This window comes from Coturnix japonica, chromosome 13 (assembly GCF_001577835.2).
Source record: "Coturnix japonica isolate 7356 chromosome 13, Coturnix japonica 2.1, whole genome shotgun sequence".
Taxonomy (NCBI): domain Eukaryota; kingdom Metazoa; phylum Chordata; class Aves; order Galliformes; family Phasianidae; genus Coturnix; species Coturnix japonica.
The window spans coordinates 2,423,175-2,445,979 of record NC_029528.1 but is presented as its reverse complement, the minus strand read 5'-3'; the positions used below and the strand labels follow the sequence as shown (position 1 = coordinate 2,445,979).

The 22,805-nt window shown below is 40.5% G+C and overlaps 1 protein-coding gene across 2 annotated transcripts; it reads right to left on the bottom strand.

Moving 5' to 3' along the window:
- Positions 1-24: 24 nt before the first annotated feature.
- SEC24A (SEC24 homolog A, COPII coat complex component) lies at positions 25-22,422 on the bottom strand. 2 transcript variants are annotated; one of them, XM_015875823.2, is made up of 23 exons: positions 22,234-22,422; positions 17,006-17,521; positions 15,207-15,374; positions 14,420-14,497; positions 13,939-14,102; positions 13,230-13,402; positions 11,502-11,604; positions 10,880-11,006; positions 10,457-10,566; positions 9,990-10,102; positions 9,123-9,241; positions 8,456-8,511; positions 7,942-8,148; positions 7,631-7,754; positions 6,939-7,097; positions 6,259-6,432; positions 5,669-5,779; positions 5,283-5,458; positions 4,698-4,835; positions 4,237-4,341; positions 4,010-4,102; positions 3,373-3,476; positions 25-2,961 (listed from the first exon to the last, which is right to left on the bottom strand). In XM_015875823.2, exons 1-23 carry the CDS (start codon positions 22,301-22,303, stop codon positions 2,847-2,849), a joined length of 3,303 nt encoding a protein of 1,100 aa, XP_015731309.1. In that variant the 5' UTR covers positions 22,304-22,422; the 3' UTR covers positions 25-2,846. The 2 variants fall into 2 exon arrangements, with proteins under 2 accessions (XP_015731309.1, XP_015731310.1); XM_015875824.2 differs by having other exon boundaries at positions 2,517-2,961; positions 7,631-7,751.
- Positions 22,423-22,805: the final 383 nt, after the last annotated feature.

The following is a 22,805-nucleotide window of genomic DNA, read 5'->3' as shown; positions in this document are numbered from 1 at the left end:
TGACAAAGCACTGAGGGACCTGCGTGAGTTCAATTGATTTTATTGAGTAGCCAAATCTGATAAATTAGCACAGATAAAATAAGCATTTGCATGTGTTACAAATGGCTTTTTGTTTTTTACAGGAATAAAAGAGTGAAAATTACAAACTGTAAAAAGGAGGACAAGGAAACCCTGCCTCGAGTCCAGAACAGGGGAAGATCGATCGTCTCAGAGTGAAAGATTTAATAATACAATATTATACACTACTGTACAACGGCACATTGACTAGTGGATGACATCTGTAGGAAACAGAAGCTTAAAATCACATTGAATGGTCCCTTATTTAACAGCCATTTTGCATCTGTTTATTAAATACTGTTAAGAAATTAAACCTAAATAAAAGAATCGTTCTAGTTATTGCAAAAACAACCTACGTGGACTTAAGACTCAAATATATTAAATTAAGAATGAAAGCAAAGTAAAATGGATGGTAACGACGTCGGCTGAACACTAATGGGTCAAATACAGGAATGAGTTTAAAAGAAATTCCTCAACTAGAAAAATAGAATATATTTGCAGTGGGAGTTGTGATGAGATCTAAGAACCAGAGCCACTCCTGCCTGTTTTTATAGTTCATCATCAGCATCATTTTTCCAGTGGTAGGTAAAAGCGAGGCATTGTGGATAGCTGCGTCCATCTGTCCTTATTGACCTTACAGCACAGCAGGCTTTTCCCATTGCCAGGGAATAAACTTCAAGTTCAATACAGAATTAATCTGAAGGTGAAAATCCAAAGTGAAAAAGGCATGTTCTGCTCCAAGAGGGTTCAGCTGAGCCTTGATTATGTTTTGTCTTATAAAACTTAGGGAATCCTACAAGTTAATTGCCACACAGACTGACATCTGTAACTGCTAGTCTGGTGTACATGGAACAGTCCAACATTTATTAGAAAAAAGGAGGGGCTACAATACAGTCATCATAAGCAGATTTGGATGGGCTGTTAAATGCAACGACAGCTCCCAGCATCTGAGTGATAATATACCCCAAATACAAGTTTTAAGTGATAACCTATGCAAGTGCATAGCTTCCATTTAAATTGAGAGACTTCTTTCTCTGGAAAAATAATTATCCGACTGTCTGAACTTAAAAAAACTTGATGCATTCTGACTAGAAACTGTGCAATCATCTGAAAAGCTGTTCAAAAGTAAATACACTCCTGTGTGCTACAGAGACAGCAGACAGGGAAGCTTAAATAGAATGAAAAGACTAACAGAACCTATTCCAGACACTGTTCTGAACTTTACCTTCTTGTGCTCAAATGTCCAATGAAACTCCTCCCCCGAGATAAGGCAACTCCTGACAAGTGTAGCTACAGCCTGCAATGGTAGCAAATGATTAACCTGTATGTCCTCTCACATTCTGTCACAAGATGTAAGCTAACCAGAGCAGTCACAGTACGTGCTTGACCTCTTACAAACATTTTAACTGTTCACATTACTTGCCCCAGAAAGATTCTGCAAGACCTTCATGTTTATCATCATTTAACAACAAGATTTTTCCTTAAGTATGTCTTCCATTTGTCACATCCCTCTCTTTACATTATAGGTGCACAGATACAGTAACAAATACTCTTTATGCCGCTACCAGTGATCTCCAATAGAGTTATTAGTATACTTTTATAAAAAGACAATTTTTTTTGCATATAAATTGTCACTTAAAGTCTGATGTCAGCTTCCACCTGTAGCTCTGGCAGGGATCTGAGAGTACATTTAAAGCTTCCATTTGGTGCATGCTGGCTTTGGATCTAGGTTCATTAAGTAGCTGCAGTAAAAAGAGATTAGGAAACTTCAAGTCTGCCTCAAGCCATAAACAGGTCTTCAAATACAACACTGTCTTTGGAAACATAATTCTCTTCCAATTTTAGAGTCAGAATGTGGGCTCAAAGCATTGTGTTCTATGTGCCATCACACAAACATTGCAGAAGCCTTTTGGGGGCCTTATATTCAGTTAATGTAAACAGGAGCAAAGTATATTAAATAAAAATCTGAGACAACCTTACTTGACCTTCCACTCCCACACCATTCAAAAACTGAAAGTAAAACTATTGTTTTACTAAAGAAAAATCAAAGCTACATAAGTCTACTTTTGCTGCCCACTCAGTCAGACTCGAATGCATCTCACACGAGGAGGGCTTGCTCCTCCATGGTTGTTCTTTTAATATCTGAATACTGACTTCCTAAAAGCTTTCATAAATTAAGCTATCTTGTCTAGGTTAAGCTTACCTTGAGTCCTATTAGCCATAATCCATCCCAAATACTGGATTCTAAGTTTGATAAAGTATTTGTTCGTTTCACAATGAACAGCTGCTTCATTGCTACTTTAAGCATTTCTAAGCTGAACACAGAGACGCTCTGTCTGTGATCACCGGATGCACTTACAAAGAACTTCCCTGCAAATCATGATCAGTATTGTGAGGTTTTATATCTAGCAGCAAAAACAAAAAACAAAAAGCAAAGAGTTACAGAAATATACATTTTGAACAACAAAGAACTCTTTATTTTACAAAATGTCTTCCACCTTTTCAGTATTGCCTTTGTGGATGTACTTCATGCTGCAACTACTTACAGTAAAAACATGATTTGCAGCAAATTAAAGGTGCTCAACCAGTTCCAATAGTTTGATTTTTAAGGTACAATATGTAGTTGCACATTTGATTCTCAGATGTGGTCCTTTATTTGCTTTAGCTTGTTGAAATCACAGTGAGAACCTCTCATCGACTGCCTCCAGCCACAGATTTCATGAAGGTATTACAAACAAGTGTCCTTTACTGCAAAAATCTTTCCGTTATGTGAGCCAAAGGCTAGTGTTTCATTTATTCACTTGCTGCTGTATGTGAAGGAGGAACTCATAGTATGATAAGGCTGATTCAGTTCTGTCTTCAATCATATTCTGCAGAAAGCTTGATTTCAGTGGGCTGTCATCCCTTCAAAATAAAAATAAGCGTTGAAGTTAAATAAATACTCACCAAAATGTTCAGTGCAGTACACTCAGAAGGTTACAGATCAAGTGTAAGGTACTTCCAGAGCTCAAGAACACATGAAAGAAGATCTCAAATAGCCCTTGTGAATAACCCCATCAAATACACTTCCCAGAACTCACTTTGTTCATCTGACAACCTCAAGATTTTTCTATGATGTTTTGCCTTTCTTAATCTGCAGAACTTCTACATCAAAACCAACTCATACCAAGTCATATCCACTGTCAAGGCTGTTAGGTACAGCATTTAACACTGATTATACTTGCATTAAGAAAGTGCAGTACACAATATCCAACTATGTATAGAAAAAGGTCCCAAAGACTTAAAAAAAAAAACAACAAAACAAACCACACTTACTTTATTACATATAGTATAGGAAAGAAAGGTCTCTGTTCTCGCAGCCAAGAAATAAAAGCTATTGTTCGGATGGATTCTGCAGTTTCAAGCTCTGGGAGATGAGTCTAAGATGCAAAGAATATCATTAATACATACAAGATGTTTTTCGGGGAGGCAGTACACGGAACACTTAAAATAGCCCAACCCCACCCTAATCAAATACAAAGAAGCCCCAGACACACATTGTGATGGGTAATTTTACTCTGATCTCTTTTGAAAGGACTTAAAACAGTCAAGGACACTGAAACTACACCTGCAATTGACTACAATAATGTTATGACTGAGTGACTGTCAATACTTGTTTTACTGCAGGGAGAGCAATTGTTATCTATTGCTATATCTAGCAATATTCCCAAACATATCTAGTTCACTGAGTTCTGATAAACGTCATCATTGCCAGTCTTAATGTCCTTTCATAGGAAAATTCAGATTAAATCTTTTGTCTGGAGAAACTCCAAGAGCTAACAATTTTTATTTCCTGGATCCAGATTTACAGTGACTACTAGAGGGCTAATATTTGAACACGGCATTCTAATGCCCATGCAGATGGTATTCTGGCTGCACTATACAAATAGAATACAACAAAGCTAACACGTACCATGTTCTGTGGTATTGAGCCGTAATTTGGAACTCCAAGGACTTGGCTGATGAAGCCCTGCCCACAGCTCTTCCCAATCCACAGAAACATCACCTGAAAGGTAAACAGGAATAACAACCATCTAAAGTGAAACTACACCTCAGCAGCCTAATACAGGTTTTGCGTTCTCAGCAGGAACTCAAGTCAGTATAAATTGGAATACTTAAAATCACCATCATGGTACTTACAGAGCCAGCATCCATAAGGTAAGCACCTTCCCTACTCAATTTCTCCACTGATAGCTGGAGAATGGGTGGCTGAGGTATAGTTCTGTCATTGATGTTAAGAGCTCCCTAAAGAAAGAGAAAAAACACCGTTCACATCTTGATGCATTGATCAGGCACAAGATGATTGTTGATGAACAGGCACAAGAGCAGATAGTTAAATAAGAAAAGAGTATTGAAGTTAGACTGTGTAGTTCCAATAACACTTCAAGTAAGTAATTTACTACTAAACTCGTTAACATTTTGAGAGGTGCACTTCATGTTCACCTTAATCAGCTCTACATGCTGGGAAAATGTGAAACATTTCATTTGAGCAATGTAGCTTAAATGTGGAGGACTTATGACTAGAATTGTCTTTCAGCTTCACTTAATTCAAACCTATGGGATCAGACACAAACAGGCCATGTAACAATGCAAGCGCTCACCTCATCTGTGAGATTATCAACTCTGTACAAACTGGGGTGCGTCATAAGCATGAGGTAAACAAGAGGCTGGTTTTTCACTTGACACATGCTAAAGATGCGCTCATCTAGACGAGCATTTGTCCCAGTTTGAAATGCTTTCTGCAAACAAAAACACATTTAGTTTGACCATTAAAAATTATAACAGACTCCAAGGCAAAGATGTTCATTTACCACCTGTCAGAGTATGTGTTATCTACTTAGATACAATAAGACACCTAAGAGAAAATAAACAGGCTTCATTCTACATTCATCTTTCTAGTCACCAAATTGCAGGGGAAAAAAAATTGATCTGTTACCTTGAGAGAATTTTCTTTGTACAGAAATATTCATAAATCTGTAATATCTCAATATTTCAACAAAAATATCAGAAAGACTGGTTTTATTAAGCAATCCAAATCAAACAACTTCTCAATTTTGAGTCCTATGAAAATGTTGGAAGATGATGTATGCTATTTTGTACCTCAACCACAAGCTCTTTCACTTCGGGTTGACACGCCAAGCACAGACAATCATCCTCCCCTGGCATTGCTTCCTTTGAACTCTTACCTGTTTTAAGAGTGCCAGTACATAAAGTGGGAAGAGCCGCAGTGAACTGGGGGCCATGAGACCAGGCTGCTGAATGCTCAGGACTGATGAACGGTAAGCAGACAAAGAATCTATCACTGCATTGACCAAGGCATCCCGAGCATCACTCAAGGTAGCAGAAACTGATCGATCCACAGCTAAAAAAAAAAACAAAACAAAAGTTACTTTAAATACTTTCGGCCATGATGATAATACACCAGACTACATTTAGGTGATTACATACAGCTTCACTTAAGTATTAAAAACAGAGAGAATCATTCCTTCTAACATTATCATCCAGAGGATCACTGCTGAAAGCTTTAGGGATATCATCCATATACACCCAAACAAGTTCTTTCTGTGCTTACCCATATTGGCTAACAGCCCAGTGATAGCCTGTACATCTGCCCCCAGGTAGACATCACTCAGTGTTGTTACAACAGGTAAGCACATAGTGTGGACACGAATTCTCCTCTCACCTGTAAGAGAATTAAAAACTAGCGAGTCCAAATACTCCAAAAACTTGTTTTTTGAAGCAATTAGAGAACTGCTGCTATTTACTTAGTAACTTTTGCATGCTTGCATAATTGAATTACTTGGATAACTTCCCCATTAACACTACCAGCTGTTCTGTGTTCAACCAAACAGGCAATTCCATTTATCATACAAACAGAGAAAGAGATTGTTTCTAGTAGCTTTTATAAATTGTTAGTTCTCAGTTTCTAGGATTAAGCCCACCTATTCACAGACCAGGGGAAGTTCCTCAGGTAACTTTTTCGTCTGGAAGAAGCAATAGCACCAGCATGCAAGAATATATCACAGCTGTGATGTTGACATAGATGATATATTTGTATAAGTTACTGCAACTAAATTACAGCTTATAATTAATCAAAATGACTTAACTGAATATTGTACCTGAATATAACTACTTTCAGCTCACAATATATAGATACCTTACCTTTGCTGGATGTGTACAGGAGAGCTGACTGAAAAGAAACAACCTGCATATCAGTAAGACTTTCTTCTACTGACATTTGCACAGCATATCCTGCATCTGGGTTTACATTGGGTAATGACAGCAAGTCTGTAGACCGCACAAAGAAGTTCCCATGGAAGGTATGAATGGAAAGACCTGCAAGATAAGCATTAGGTTTAATCACTTTTATTTATAGTCAGATGTGAAATGCAGACACCATTTACAAATCCAACATCACTGCTAGATGGCTTTGTATCAGAGTGTTAAGATCCCTCTCAATAAAATAAAGTGGTAAACATCCCACACAGATGATTAACCAACAGAATCCGCAATGCTTAACAGAAGCCAGGAATTCAGAAATGAAGTTGATGTAGAATAATAGCAAGTCTTTATGCTATAAAAGCAGCCCGCTGTTGAAATAGTGATCTGGCAAGACATCCAGTATTAATACCATCATAAGACGTAATATATTCCAACTTCTAGGTTCCAACTACTGTCTTTAAAATGGTTTAATTCCTGGCACTGGATTTTACTTTTCTTATCTCTGCCTCTTAATAACCACTTAAACTTATACTAGGTCAAAATACCAATCAATCACTCCCAAACAACAGTGAATACTACTCCCCCCATTTGCTCCTGCCCACAGATAAACACATTCAAACCTTTGGTGCATCTTATCCTCATGACAGCTTCAAATCCAATCTTCCTAGTTAAATATCGTTTCAATTCCTTTTGCAATTTCTCCACCTGGACGGGGTTGTGTTTATGATGATAAGACTGGTAGTAATAGACACTACCTGCAGAATATCTTGATATACAACCTGAAACAAAAAGATATAGTGTCAGAGCATCTACAGCTGCTGTTGTTTTTAAATATACCAGAGGAATGTGATATACCCTTTAATTACTACACTGTTCATGTTTGAAAAAAGCTCAGCTGCACAGAGACATGCACACAGAGAGATTCAATTATACATTCAAGTATGTATATAGCCATGGCCTGAAATTAGAGTTACTCAGTCACTTCAAAGTTTGGTTAAATGGAGGGAAAATATTAAAAGTCTGCTCTAACAATAGTTACATCATCTTACAATGATGGTAGAAGGCAGAAAAGGAACATTTCAACCAGGACCACAAAAATCCCTGATCCATCTGATAAGGGACAACGTGAGAACAATGATGCTAAATCACTTAAAGACTGCATTCTACTCACAGTGTTACTGCTCATAAAGGACGAATTTGCATCATGACATGCAAGACTTCCTCAGATCAGGTCCAAATACTAAATGCTAATCTCACTGACAAATACACAGAATCTCTAGAGTTACCTGTCACACAACTTCATACAACGTACCTAGAGAAGCCAAGTCAGAATACTGTCCGCTAAGAAGAAACAAATCCACTGCAACCTGTTGTCCTGAGCAGTCCAAGGCTAACTTCTTGTAAAAATCAGTTGATGGTGTCAGGTGTATGTCCTGCTAACACAAGGGAGTATTACAATATACAAAGGAAAAAAGATTCATATTTCCCTTGCTTATTTTCAGGGACACTAATAATAATTGTTTCTTTATCACTATTTCAATAACATCTTTAAAAGGATGCAATTCAAGAGCCTGTATGTACAGAACAGGGCTGTCAGTTCTCAGCCTTTTTTGCTTTCCTAACCTTTGCAGTTGCTCTTTGGTTTGGTTCTTCTCGAGATTTCAGTGCTCCCATTCCCAAAGATGGTAACTGAGTTTGAAAAACAGAGATTCTACCTCCAGTAGGGGACATCAGTTTAAAGGCTGCCTGTAACGCAGGCCCAAGAGCGCTCTGAGTTTCCAGGGACTTGGTAAACATCTGTGGCAAGCTCTTCAACAGATCCTGAATTAGCTGCAAGTTAGAAAACAAAATTAAGATTAAAATCTTTGGAGTTTCCTTCTTTATCAAGCTTATTACTGACAAATATGTATCAATACTTCCAATATTATAGCAGTAAATTAAATAAATCCCAGCAAAATTCAACTACTGTCTTGTTTTAGATTGTTAAATGCTTAAAGTCAAGCAGAAGTTAAAAGACTTTTCCTGACTTCAAACTTGACATTTAAACTTCAGATATTAAAGAGAACTAAACAAAACCATAAGCTATCAAGCATATCTTGTTACATGAATGCCATTTTTCACCTAATGTAGTTCTTACCTCTTTATTTTCATTTAAATTTACTAGTAAGTTTTCTGGCATTGGTATAAATACATCTAGAAGAAAAAAAAAGGTGTTAACTGTTTTTAATGAGACAGAACAAAGCTTTCCTAAGTTTCATTTCCCAATCATTGTCCCTATTAAGAAAAAGCAAACTGTATCATTGTGTAAATTCATACATTGACCTTTTTCCCCTGATAAGCATACCTGTGGCTAGACTGCCACTTCAGAATAACAGCTGGGAGTGCTGAAGGATAGGAAAATCCATTGAATAAAAATGCATGAGAAGATTTTCAAGAAAACTAACTCTGCTCCTTCACACAAGTAAAAAGTATCTTGAAAATACAAGCAGAACATCACTAAACATCAGTCACTGGGAATTTATACCAATTTACCAGGCATCATCATTTCAGTTTTGATTGTAACAGAAATTTGGGTAGGTATGCAAGTAAAACTAGATGTTAAGAATGCTGTTTTCATGTTTTAAGTCAAAAACAGCCACAACTTGCTCAGATATTCAGAGCTTCATAAAGGAACTACTTACACAGGAGAGAGGATAATGACCTGATCTACCAACTCCCACCATACATATATCGTACTATCAAAAGCAACAGTCATTTGACATACTGAACTGTCATTAATACGTACTAAAGCTATTACTACATACCTTCAATATCTGAAACTATAAGCATCTGAGGCTGAGAAAGACCTTCTTGAAGTCTGTAAAACTGAACAGTGCTGTCAAATGTTATGAATCCTATTCTTGTTCTAGTGTTCCCAGGAAGCCTAAAAAAGTCAGACATATGGTGTTCAATAAGATGAAATCTCATTTCTGCAAGGCTTTTTTATTTCTAAATACATTTCACTGCACCTGTCTAAGGGTGTTAGCAAGTAGCCAGCTTAACAGCTACAGTGCAAACACTGCAGATATGTCAGAGATAAAGTAGCAGGTTGTAGTAGAATCACTTAGTAGACATTCAAGGATTTTTTTTAGAGAGAGTATAAAAAACAGATGAGTAACATTTAGAAAAAGGTTCCCAACCACAGCAATAAGTGCTTGTTTGGTTTGGTTTTGTTGTTTTTAATTTCAATTAAAACCTTATCTTAGAGTCTAGCTTTTTAGAAGAGAAGCCAAAAGAGCACCCAGTGCTAAGACAATTGTCCTACTTAGCACTGGACTTCAAAGACTTCAATTGTAGCACCCTTTAGAATTCCAGTATTGCAATCCTTTCAAAAAGGCACCTGAATTATTCTGAGTTACCTTCCAGTATTTTCCAATGCTGCTCAAGTAGAAAGATGGATACCTACCTATATTTCAGCTTTTATGAAATACAATTCAAAAGACATCATTAATACATGTACTTATTTCAGGAAAGACTTAGACTAAGAAATGCACCTTGAAGTTGCTTTATATACTGATGCAGCTGTGACAGGAAAACAACTACAGCAAACTGCTAGGCAAAAAGCAGTGTCATGTTAATGTCTATCAAGTTCCATGAGAAAAAAAGAGAACATTAAAGACAAAGTTACTTACAAGTCAAGATTGTCCAACAAGGTCTTGCAGACTGTATTCAAGTATCCTGTCTCTATCGCATTATGAGAGACATCAAATACAAAGAGGTACACAGGTGGCTGAGGTGGACGTAGCTAAATAAGGAAAAGATAACCTTTAATTTTCAGGGTGATTTTTATTAGATTGTGATAATTCCACTGCAAGTACAAATGATGCCAAAACTTCTAAATACATTTCAGTTATGTGGTAACTCTGTAATTGTGGTTTCCTTTCAAAAGGCCCACAAACACCTACATGTTCTAAACAGAGAACACTGAGATCATAAATGACAATCTAGTTGAAGTAACACCCAAGGCTTCTTAGATGTACTCCTCGAAGCAGCAGTTACTCTACTGAAATGGAAAGCATCCTCTGTGAAGAGAATGTTTTTGTCCTGACTTCCCCGTGGAAATAAAAAAGGGAGAGAATAAGTAAAAATAAAGTCTCACCATGTATTCAGATGGAGCCATAAATTCAATCGTAGCGTTCTGCACTTCAGGCCTTTTATGAGGTTCTCCATAAACTCTTGTCACAGGATTATACATGAATTCTTCAGGAACTGTGCAAATAAATGAATATATTACTACTCCACAATAGTATTAGTTGTGCTACATTTTAAAATGTCAGCTCATTTCAGCTGGTTGGGCAATGCTTCTTGTAGAACTAGATTAGATGTGGCAGCAACTTTGTCTGCAAGGGTACCATCCAAGACTACTTCAGACTCAGTGCTCATGAAGAATGTTTCTCAAGTCCACAGGGCACAACAGATGATGAGCCAGTAGTACTGAGATGGACAAAAACATGACTGTATCAAAGGATGAGGTACGAAAGGTCAACCACAGCAGTTTAAAGCAAATACATTTCAAACCTACCATCATTCACTCTATAGCACAAGTTGCATTTCCATCTCCTTTGGTCTAGAAAGCTGACAAAAGGATTAATATATGTCCGGCAGGAACGACATCTCACAATAGTACTTGAAGTAACCACTGGCAATTGCTGGAAGAGAAAAGTTTCCTATTTTAGAACACCAACACTACAGCCATTCACATATGATAATAATATACACTGCAGTTCCTGAGCTCTCAAAGCATACTTCTGCCCATTTCTACATCCATGCAGCACCCCTATGAATTTCCTTAATAATAATACCGGACAGAACCCAGCTCTAATATTTTTGGCTTCATATTCTCCTTCAAACCTCTAGAGTGCTAAATTTTACACTGATGAAAGATCAAGATCTACAGCAAATACAGAAATATCAGAAACAACACCACCATATTCGGCAAAATCCCTTCTGTTGAGGAAAATAGCAACATTCAAAAGATGCACTGAAAATTCAAAGACTTCAGTATATCTGAGGACAGCCAAACCCCTTCAACTTTGCTAATGCTTAACTAGCATTAACATCCCAAACCAATGCAGCTGCCATCCTTCTGCAATTCATTCTCCAACTACAGTGATATTTCAGCATTTAAGACTTAAATGTCATACCGATAAGTCTTTGAAAGGATGAAGCAGGAGCCCCAAAGGAAGTTTGGCTTTATTCAGTAAGGCCTGAGTTTGAGGAATGTTAGTCAGGGTACAGCGGAACAACCTACAAAGAAGATAGTTATTTTCAATGACTTTCAGATAATTAAATGGTTATTTCAGTAGAACATAACACCATTCACATTTTCCAGAGCTGGAGATGGTGAACATCCGCTTACAGATAAAATACCCTCTCTCCAACTGTCATTGTTTTGCTTTAGTCCAAGCTTAACCCACAGTACATATTTTGAGCTCTTGCATTACACTGTACACACGTTCTTCATACAGCACTAACGCTAATTTAGTGATTCCAATCAAAGGTTAGCCCAACAATACGCTAAGTTTCACCTAATCTTTACACACAAAGCAGAAAGTTGAACACCTTTTTGAAATGGCTGTATATACCAATCTGAACCAGCAAAGTTTAACACAACTATAAACAACCACACCATTCTAACTTCAGAACTCAGTGGTTCTCACAAACTGCAGATGTACACAATCCTTTTGCAGACCTGGCACAGTTTGTTTGTGTGAGCCACTTCTCAAAGGTGCTACTTCCTTGACCTCTCAGAAAAGGTTTGCAAAGCAGGAGCGCCTGCTCATACGTGGTTTGGTTGGTTTGCTCAGTGAGATTACTCCAACTACCACCTGACAGCCTCTTGTTTGACATTCCATTCACTCCATTCTTTTAAATGGTTACTTTCAGTACAGATGTAAGCTGATTCTGCATTCACAAACTTCTCGATATACTTCACTCGAGTAAGTTCACTTTTATTTCACACCTCCTCAATCACACTCGCTGTCAGCTATATGGCAAAGTTTTTGCATTGTACCTATTGCTTGCAAGGCAGCTATAAATGTTTTCCATTGTATTTTCTACACAATTTCCTGGTGACACAGGTTCAGAAAATGCACTTAGTAGGAGCTAAGAACCCTGACAGAAAGACTGTGAGGGTTATGAGATGCTTGTTATAGATCTGAAGACAGTTATTGAAACATGTCCTAGACAGAAACAAAAATAGCAAGCCATTGAAATTCTGGTGACTGCACCAGAAAAGGGTCAGCTCTGCCAACCGCCTCAATCTTGAAACCAGAAAAAGGAATATGAGTCCACGAAATCTGGCAAACAGTAATGAAGTGTTTCACAGATAGAACTACCCAATGAATCCCATACAATTATCTTTAGATTTCCAATGAAAGGCAACAGCAATTGTATATGCATGCTTTCAGAAGACCAGCAATAGAACACAGCTGCTTAATGCAATGTTACACATTTAAACACCATATTTTGACAACCTCTTAAGGCCTTGCAAACATCTCCCAGATAAATTCTCTAAAAAAATACATTTAAATCTTTCAACTTATAAAAGAGCTTACAAAGAAGCCCCAGCATTTGATACCACATTCAAGGGAACCAATGGCATTGGTTATACTATGATGTGAGAAATTAAGGGAGTTTGAAGACTACAATATCAACAGCTAAAAACCAATTATCAATGAACTTAAAAGCGTAATAAATACATTCTACATCATACCCCTCACTTCAGAGCTTCAACCACTTGCCACTCTTAACACAGTGAAGCCTATTTTCAATCTTTTTCAACTCATGAAGTTAAAAAATATTTAGCAAAGTTACATTTACAACCAGTTATTTACTTCTTTTGATGAATTACAGGAAATGGATAATCTTACTCTGGGTTACAATTGAGCTTCTGGATATCCTCATGCAAGTTTGGGACAGGAGCCTGGAGGATGGTTGTAGGAAGAATATTTCTTTCTTGAAGGAGATTCACAGGTCTTAATCCTTCTTGTTGTAAACTCAGGCTACCCATAGCTGCATTTAAGTGATTAGTGCCTAGGGGAGGCTAAAGTTGATATTTCACAAATTAATACTGATTATTTGGATGAAACACAGTCCACCTAAAAAGCAAGCACTATTCTTTCAAATTTTGTGTTTATTATAATTGCTTTATGTTTAGAAATGATGCTTAAGTTTGTAACACAAAGGAAGTTAACATTATCATATGCATGCCATAAAACTCTTGAAATACAGAAGCCTAGCTGGTAAAAAAATTGGTCAGATTAGCTTGAAAGTAGAGGGTAAAAAAACAACATTTCAGCTGCAATACTAACATAAGGGATGAAAAACATGCCTATGGGATGCTTTAGAAAACTAATAATTTTTGAAGAGTGCTGTTCTAAGCAGATTTAAGACGACAACACTTCAGAAAGAGCTGGCACCACTTTCCCAGACTGCTATCAAAGTGACCAAAAAAGCATAAATTTCTGGCTACATCTGTCGTCTTCAGCAAACTGCATAACAAGCAGTGAACCATAACCCCACAGAGACACAACACAGATCACTACGCTTTTCTTTATTCAAGTGAAACAAGAACTTCACCTGGTGGAAATGTTTTGATCCATCTGGATACTGCAAAGCAGATGCTTGCACTCCTGGTGCTCCAGGTGGAGAAGTATTTTGGTAGCCTGGCGGCAATGCAGGATAAGAATAGCCAACATTTCTATTCACCTTAAGGTTTGCAGGTGCAGAAGGATGTGGGGTTGCTAGAAGCAGGAAAGACATACCTAATGTGAACTGCAGCTTGGTCAACTCATTATCAAAACATTAACAAAAAGAAGGATTTTCTGTTGTTTAATTTCTAAGTGTAAACAATCGACACATGCCATCAATCTTACAAGATACTAACTACTTTATAATTCTTACATGTCAAGGTCAAACTGTCAATGCCTTAAATAATCACACTTAGTTTCATGTCAGACATTAGATAAGACACGTGTGCCTTAACACCTAAACTTTCATCTTTGCCGAACTCTTAGACAAATTATATAATGGAAAGTATTTCTAAATTCCCAAACCTTACCCATGAGGCCACCTCCTTCTATTGCATCATAGCTGTTTTGGACCACAGACCCATCGCCAGCAATAGATGTAGCGTCACCTATTAAGAAAGAGTCCAAGTAAAAGCTTTTAACAAGTTACAAACAAGTTGAAACAAGGTAAGTGAGATGCAATTCTCTTTGCTGAATGTATATTTAGATTAGCATAGTTTTGATCTACCTTTGACTCAGGGCAAAATGATTAAGTATACACCTGCCCCATTTCTCACATGCAGTTCCCCTGCTGACATGACCTCAAAGGACATTCACAAAAACCTACAAGCTTTCTCAGGGAAAACATGTAAAGGTCTACATTATTGGTTGAATGACCTGCTAAGGTTACCTTAGATTAAGTATTCTTCATAAATTCCAAGCTAATAGGCAGCAAAATATCAGGGAACTTCTCTTTCTCATCAGAGGAAGGCTCTGTAAGCTGGCTGCAGTTTCCAAAGACTCTTGGAATTTAGGTACCAAGTTCCCTGATCTATTTTTTCCACTGATATCACATGCAAACATCAAATTCCTTTCACTTTTACACTTAGTCCAACACTATTTACAAAACATCAACAGTTCTAATATGGTCACACAAATTCCACTTGAGATAAAAGCAATGAAATTGAGAGAGTGCCTCCAAAGGACAACCGCGCTGGCTGACACCAACTATCTAGACCAGGTTCTGCTGAGCTCCATACAGCCTGGCCTTGAACACCTGCAGGGATGGGGCACAGCTGCCAAATGCAAATTCAACAAGAAGAGCAAATTGTTTCTTACCTTCTTGATTTGTAGCTGAATGTAGCAGAGATTGTGTATTAGGTGCTCCTGCTGTCACTGTGGATGGCCTAATTAGAGGTGGACCACTAAGGGGAGGAGGTCCCAAAGGTGGCCTTGGGGGAGGGTGGAGAGGTGTTAAAGGCTGAGTCACAGGTGGAGGTACAGATCCTGTAAATAGATTAATTTTTAGTAACCCAACTGAAGAAGACAGAAGACTCTTCTTAAGAAAACACACAGATTGAACTCTAGATAAGTCTCTTTATTTACACGATACACAGCATGAGACAAACCCTAACATGCACGTAGAAGATTTTACACCTTCAGACCGTTTCTGCCATGCTCCCAGCATACTGTGTTCATGTAGCTGTTAACTGTGATCCTTTCAGTTTCAGGGTTTTATTTTTTTCCCCCACAATTCTTGGTAAGGTTTTTAAGAGGTACAGAAAGCACCATGATTTGAATTACAAAGTCTGGACATCACAAAGTTTAGAACAGCCTCAAATCAGACAGCATATAACAGACTAGAAGTGTCTAAAACAGATTGCTTCTGACAGGAAGCTCACCTTCCACTTCAATAACCTGATGCAAAATAGCAACGTACAGATTCTGTGTCTCTAAGAGGCTGCCAAAGGCTGGGAGCACAGGCAGGCAGCTGGCAGACCTTCGTTTGAAGGATGAGCATAATCAGCAGAATGAGCAAAACTCATTTTAAAGGGAGCACCATTCCACTGAAACACTACCAGGGAAATTGCTCAGGAAGATTCATCATCCAGTGGAAATAAGCATTCTATCTCATAAGCCATTTAACAAGATTTCTCATTACTCACCATTTTCACCGCTAACTCTGAATGAACTGTCATACAACTAGCTAGGCATACATCAAGTAATCAGCATCAAGAAAAACATTTAATGAAGCTAATTAAGCATTTCAAAAGATTTACTTTAACATGGAAAATAATTCTATTTCTATGCTTAGTTCCTGCTATCATGCTCAGAAAGTGATTAAAAATAATAGCATACTATAGTTTGGCAAAGTGAAAATTGAGCTTTAAGGTGGGTTCCCCACAATGCAAGGGTGATACAGGTCATATTAAGTAATTATAATTCGTATTAGCAAAACTTTACACTTCAGCACACATGAAGCTAATGCAGAAAGCAGGCTGCAAAAGGACCAATTTTTTGCATCTTTCACTGTCAGAATTCTTTCTGAAGGCTGACAATTCTTATCCAATTGTAAAATCTGAAGTTGTGACGAAGCTTTTCTTTCAACTGGCCTCTATTTCAGCAACACAGGATGCTTCTCAGTTTTCTTACCAGGCTGTGCTCAAGTTGGTTGTCTCATCCATAATGAGGCCATTCTGAGAACTACCATAATCAGTCCATGAACAGAAAAGCTAGTGAGACTGTAAGCTGCAGAAGACCACACTCACTATATGCAGCCAATTATGATCTGGGAAGTCCAGAAGCCCTTGTGTGACTGAAGCACACAAGCACTCCAGCACTCCAAGGAAAAATAAAGAAAGGCAACAGAAACAGCCTTACCCACACACAGCTTCCCAAAACAGAAATTACCTGCTTCAGCCACTCATACAAAATGAAATCCCACACACCAAATTCCCATTCCTTATCCAAAGAAGCCATCCCAATATTTATGATGTACAAATCTTCAAGCGTTGGACAACCCAGTTCCACAAGCGAAAGTCAACTGCAGAGTGAACTCTGTTAACATCACTTTTTTGAAAGGACACAAGCAGGCACTGGCAGTCAATTAAAGAACGGTATCAAAAAGTTATGATTACCTGGCTTCATATAGCTGTTCTGAAGTGAAGGACCTCCTGGAGAAGCAGCATACTGATAACTTCCTGGAGGATTTCCTGATAGCAGTGGTGGAGGCTGAGCAGTCCCTATCCCTGCCACAGGAGCTGAATGGCTTGGCTGAGCAGCAGCTGGGTGGCTCACAGGAGCCTGGCTGTACTGCCAGTTGGGATGCATTGATGGGCTAGCTCCAGGAGGAAAGCCACCAGCAGATGATACAGCAGCTGAGTTTTGCAATGCGGGTGGCAGCACTTGTGGTACAGGACCTGTTTGTTGCACTGGTGACCCAGATAAAGGTGCTGCTGGTGTTCTATTGAGAGTCTGCCCAGGTCCTTGATAACTGTTGTATTGAGAAACATTCTGAGAGCCGCTGTAGTTATACTGTCCAGAAGATGGATGCGGAGGAACCTTTGACGGCGTCTGATGTGAGTATGGTCCTGGAACTGATGGGCTGTATCCCTGGGCATCTGATGAATGCATCATTTGATTTTGAACAGGACCTAGAAGGAAAAAAAACCTTAAGAAGTCTGCATTGCATATCGCTTCTGAAAATAAGACATGACCATGGAATTTTCCTTTTATTTACAGTAACTTTACAACCATACAACCCACAAAGCAAGTGACCAAACAAAATCCATGCCCTTTGCAATTCACACCCAGGGCTATTTCAGAAGCACTCAGAAGGCCATCAGCCATGGAGGCACATGCTTGCACACAGCTGGCAGCAGAACCTGCCCTTACATCCCAGTTTAAGGACCAGCACTGACTGAAACCTCAGCTCACAGCAAAGATGCTAACAGGTTCAAATCAAGTCCCAGTGCTATTTCTCAAGTGACAGAGCTAATCCACAAAAGGTTCTGCAGCTAATTTTAGTAAGAGAGCTTCTCATACATATACAGCTCACATAACCAACTGGTCAGGAGCGTGGACAGAAGGATAATTTATCGTAACACAACTCACCCATCAAGAAAATAAAACTTGATGGGTTAACAGTGCTTCTTATCTACTGGGTGGTACAGCAGAACTAAGCTGTAATTACTTTAAGAAACAAATGAATAAGCTTAACTCAAAACAGTAAACAGCACCGGCAGAGCATCATCAGATGTTTAACACAGTGACACAGAGTCCTGTGAGCTTTCCAGTGTGTTAAGAGCTCCATCAAGGATGCTACCCCAGGTTGTTCATATTGCTGCCACAAAGGAACATTCAGAGGGGAGACATTTCCAAGTGAAATCCTTCCAGCAGAACACACTAGATAACCCATGCCACAGCTAGACACAACATACACACACCAAAGCACTTTCTAGGGCTGTATCATTTATATCAGCCAGTCACACTGCTGCACTCCACCCCTAAGCACAGTCTGAATGTTGGAGGCATTACATGCACACAGTTACATGCCTGAAATCAAGAGATCCCCATCATGATTTTGGCATACAGTTCTTCTTTACTACCCTGTACTACATCCCAGATTTCCAGAATTACTTTTTTTTTTTGGGGGGGGGGGGGGGGGGGGGAGGAAGACCATAGAAAACAAAGGCCAGAAACCACTGCAAGATTCAATACAGGCGATTTCAAAAGCATGCCATGAAGATGAGCATGTGGACGTATATTTTGCATACAGGTAATGGGAACAGTTGCCACCAGTATCACAAAGTTTCATTTAATGTCAAAATAACAACAGCTGGTTCCTTAGCTGTCTTCGCCTACTGGAACGTTCCAGTTACATTTAAAGAGTGGAGGAAGTTCACATTTCCTAGTTAAAATAACTTTGAGCTCAGGCACACATGACAGTAAAATAAGCTAAACACAGAACACATGGAAATACCCGAGTTAGGACAAACACCGTGACTGCCACGCAGCTCATCATTCCCTAGAAAGCCCTGGGGTACAGCTCAGAGACAGCTGTCACCTCCCTGAATGCTACATCTCCATGCTAAGTGCACAGCCAAGGTTCTACAACAGCTCTGGTGACCTCACCCTCACTCTGCCTGTTATTTGTGCATAAACAGCACATACATATTATTCTCCAGCCATTAATCTCAATACGCTATCTGCCGTTCAGTTAGGAAATCCAGTTATAGCTCATTGTCCTTGCAATGCTGCTCATAAATCTTATTAGTTACTAATGCTCTAAAAATTAATGGTAACTAAACAAAAAGCCTGCAAACAAAAATTCCCACAGTTATGACTCACCTTTGAAAATTACCCTGCAGCATATCAGATGGGCTTTCAAAAACTGATTTACAAAATGAATTGTAAATTTAACTTGCTAGCTGTACAAATGACTAAGGTTTCTTATGTAATGCCAGGCCCCCAACTATATCACATGTACATTGATAACGCTGCAGTATGTGATATAAAAGATATTGAACAAATAGTAATTAATTTTATAACTTGATTATTCGCCTTAGGGCATGACTCTGTAGCCTGGTCAAGAATCAAGAGTATTTTGCTGTTTTTCCTGCTTGAGGGATAAGTCTGAGGATAAAGCAATGACACTGAGGTGAAACCCAAAAACAAGGACCTGATGTTTCTGTGGCACTTGGTGATGAATTCCATTTTGGAAGCAGTGTTTTAAATTTCAACTTCTGCCTTCACAAAGTAAAAATGGAAGCACAATGAAAAGCCTCAATAACCAACACCAGTGGAATCCCCCCATAGTCTGCAGACTTACAATGCCATAAGCCAACAAGGAAATCAGTGTGGACTGAGGATCTAAATCACAACAGCAAAGCCACCAACACTGAGGATACAAGAAGAGTTAGTAACACAAGAGAGGCCCCATACTTAACATTAGAAGACAACTCTATGCACACAAATCACATGAAATTTCAAGGGGATTTGGAACAGCACTGGAACACACGTGATTGCTGCTCAGTGGTTTTATAAAAGCTAAGAATGAGCACAGCAGGCTATGGGAGCCACACGGAACCTCCGTATCACTTCTTTCCAGGCCCACCAATGAGCACATTGCTCTCACCAGTCACAGCTCCTCCAGCCCCAGGTAGAGCAGGGCTGAATACACTCAACCACATGGCAAGGACCCCCACCAGCACCCCATTCCACAGGGCCTTACCCACTGCTTCCAAGCACACCCAGAGCAGGCCAAAACCAAAAGCTGCTGAAGCTCTGCATGGCTTCCAAGCACCATGCCAGGATATCAGACTAAGCAACAAATCCTAAAATAATTTCTCCCTCTTGCTATATTTCAGCCCTATTAGCTACACATTACTACTTTGCTTTTCAGTTAAGTGAAAAGAGAATACCAATCCTACAAAAACAACACAAGTGAAGTGGAGGAAGGCTGTTACTAAGCAACCCAATGCTTGCTGCTAAACCATTTCCAGGTCAGCATAGGGTGCTGCTGCTACAGCCATTCACTGCGGGGCCAGCACGCGAGCTCAGGGAGTTACCTGCAAACAGGAAGGTGAGCAACAGGTTGAGAGGAAGAGCTGACACCCATATTACAGTTCATCATCCTGCTGGCAGCTCTCTTTCCTCACTGCCCATTGTAAATAGCGTAACAGCACTCTCAGCATGCCCTAGATTGCTGTTATGGAACGTTATTTTTTTCCTGAGGTAGCCTTGGATCACAGCACCTTCTCAACATATTTTATACATACATGCATATCTGTATACTGTAACTGCTGATTAATTGTATTACCCTGTGCTTGCGCAACTTGAGATTTTATCTCTCTGGTTTTCATACAGCTGTAGCCTGAAATGTCTTCCTGCTACTCCTACCTTGCAAGAACTTGTACTGTGTGCTTAGCCTGACTACATAGCAAACCAGATGATTCCAAATCATCCCACGTGTTTACTCCATTAGCTAACGTTCCTTCTGTACATTCTCTGCTTAGACCATAAGCTCCCCAGAACAGAGGCTCTCTTTTCAGTCTTATGTATCCACAACCCACACTGCTGACCCTGTGAGCAGCCATACAGTTGTTTTTAAGATGACGTTTTGCAGATGACTTTCAGAGGTTATAAGCACTGGGAAAGAAGAGGGGGGTGACAAGTGAAACCATTTAACTACTCAGCCAGAAAGCAGAGAAATCAAAAGATCTTAGTTGCCTTGATGCAGCATAACCGCTAAAACACATAGCTAACCACTTAAGGAATGAAGTTCAGAGGATGCTTTAAGTACATATGAAATCAGAACACACTTCCCAACAGCACAGATTTCCACACATGTAAAGCAGAGACAAGGCTGCTTTTGTGCTTCCTTCTTTGTAGCTTAGAAGGTCAGCCAGCTATTTGGTTTCACTTTCAGCATCTGGCTTCAAAAAGGGATATATTTTGAGTAGAATAAAGCAGTCAAGGCTTTCCCAGACCAGAGTGTACAGAACAAGATAATATTGGCTTTACATGACAGACAAGATAAAACACAGTGAGTGAGTGGCTGCCTGAGCTCAGCAGGGTCCTCCTCCGGGCAATAACCAGTGCCACATGTACAGCTCGGTTCCAAAGGGCCAAGCTCGCTTGGCCATCGCAGTGTTATCACAACCGGGGACACAGCCTAAAGTAATGACTAATACAAACCATTTAGAACAGAACATTTGAAGCTAGAAGAGACCCACAGAGCTTGCTGGGTCCAACCCCCAGCCCCACACAGGACCACCAACAAAAAACACCAAACCCTGTGGCTGTGTCATCAAAATGTTCCTTGAATTGCAGCAGCTCAGGGCTGTGCCCCCTGCCCACGTCCAGCTCCCTATGGTACAGGACGTGTCCCTAACCCCCAGCTGACCCTCCCCTGTCGCAGCTCCATGCCGTTCCTCGGGCCCAATCACTCTTACGAGAGAGCAGACCTCAGCGCTGTCCCTCCACTGCCCGTGAGGAGCTGCAGACAGGCAACACGCCGCACGTTTCACCCAGCTAACACACAGATCTTCCGAGACGCCCTCGTGTCAGTTTACAATGATGTTTGTGTCGCTAAAACAAGTGGGAAGCGGGTCACTTGGCCCCATAACGACTCGTAGACCCGCACCGAGCACACACAGCGCTCCGTGCACCCCGACCCGGGGCCGCTGTGCAAGATGCAGCCGGCCCGTGCCCTGCTATGAGCTCCACACAGCGCGGGCCGCCCGGCGCCCCGGGGACGTGGCAGCACTTAGGGAGGCGCCGGGCGCCCTTAGGCCTCGAGGCGGAAGCCGCACCCCCCGCCTCAGCTCCTCGGCCCCCTCCCGAGCCCCGCGTCCCGCCTCACCGTTGCTGTAGGGCTGCTGCCCCGCGCCGTTCTGACTGCGGTAAGCGGCGGAGCGGGCGGGCTGAGCCATGGCGACACGGAGCAGCGCCGAGCCGGGCCGGGCCGGGCGGGGTTGGGCGCGGGCTCAGCGGAGCCGCCCGATGGAGGCGCCCGGCCCAGCGCGGGGAGAACGGGCGGGGCCTGCACACACCGGAACTACCCGGCTGCGCGCGCATGCGCATTACGTACACGTGGCACTTCCGGAAACGGCAGCGCTGCGGCAGGTGGGCGGGCCGGGCCGGCTTAAAGGGCCGCGTTGAAGTGGAGCAGTGGTGGGAATGGCGCTTGTAACACAGGGGACACGGGTTCGAATCCCCCTGTGGCGCAAGTGGTAGAAGTGCCGCTCTGCTACACAGAGGCTCCAATCCCGGGGTTGGACTCGATGATCTCTAAGGTCCCTTCCAACCCGCACCACACTGTGATACTGTGTGACACTGTGACACTGTGACACTGTGATACTGTGACACTGTGATAGTGTGATACTGTGTGATACTGTGATACTGTGATACTGTGACAGGAGCGGGGCGGGGTCC

Excerpts from the sequence above, each read along its gene's own strand:
- SEC24A (XM_015875823.2), bottom strand. The coding sequence starts at position 22,303 with ATGGCTCAGCCCGCCCGCTCCGCCGCTTACCGCAGTCAGAACGGCGCG. Across the intron at positions 7,098-7,630 it reads TTCTGACTTGGCTTCTCTAG|GTTGTATATCAAGATATTCT; the intron begins GTACGTTGTATG and ends TTTTTGTTTCAG. Across the intron at positions 4,836-5,282 it reads TACTGGCACTCTTAAAACAG|AAAGCATTTCAAACTGGGAC; the intron begins GTAAGAGTTCAA and ends TTTTGTTTGCAG.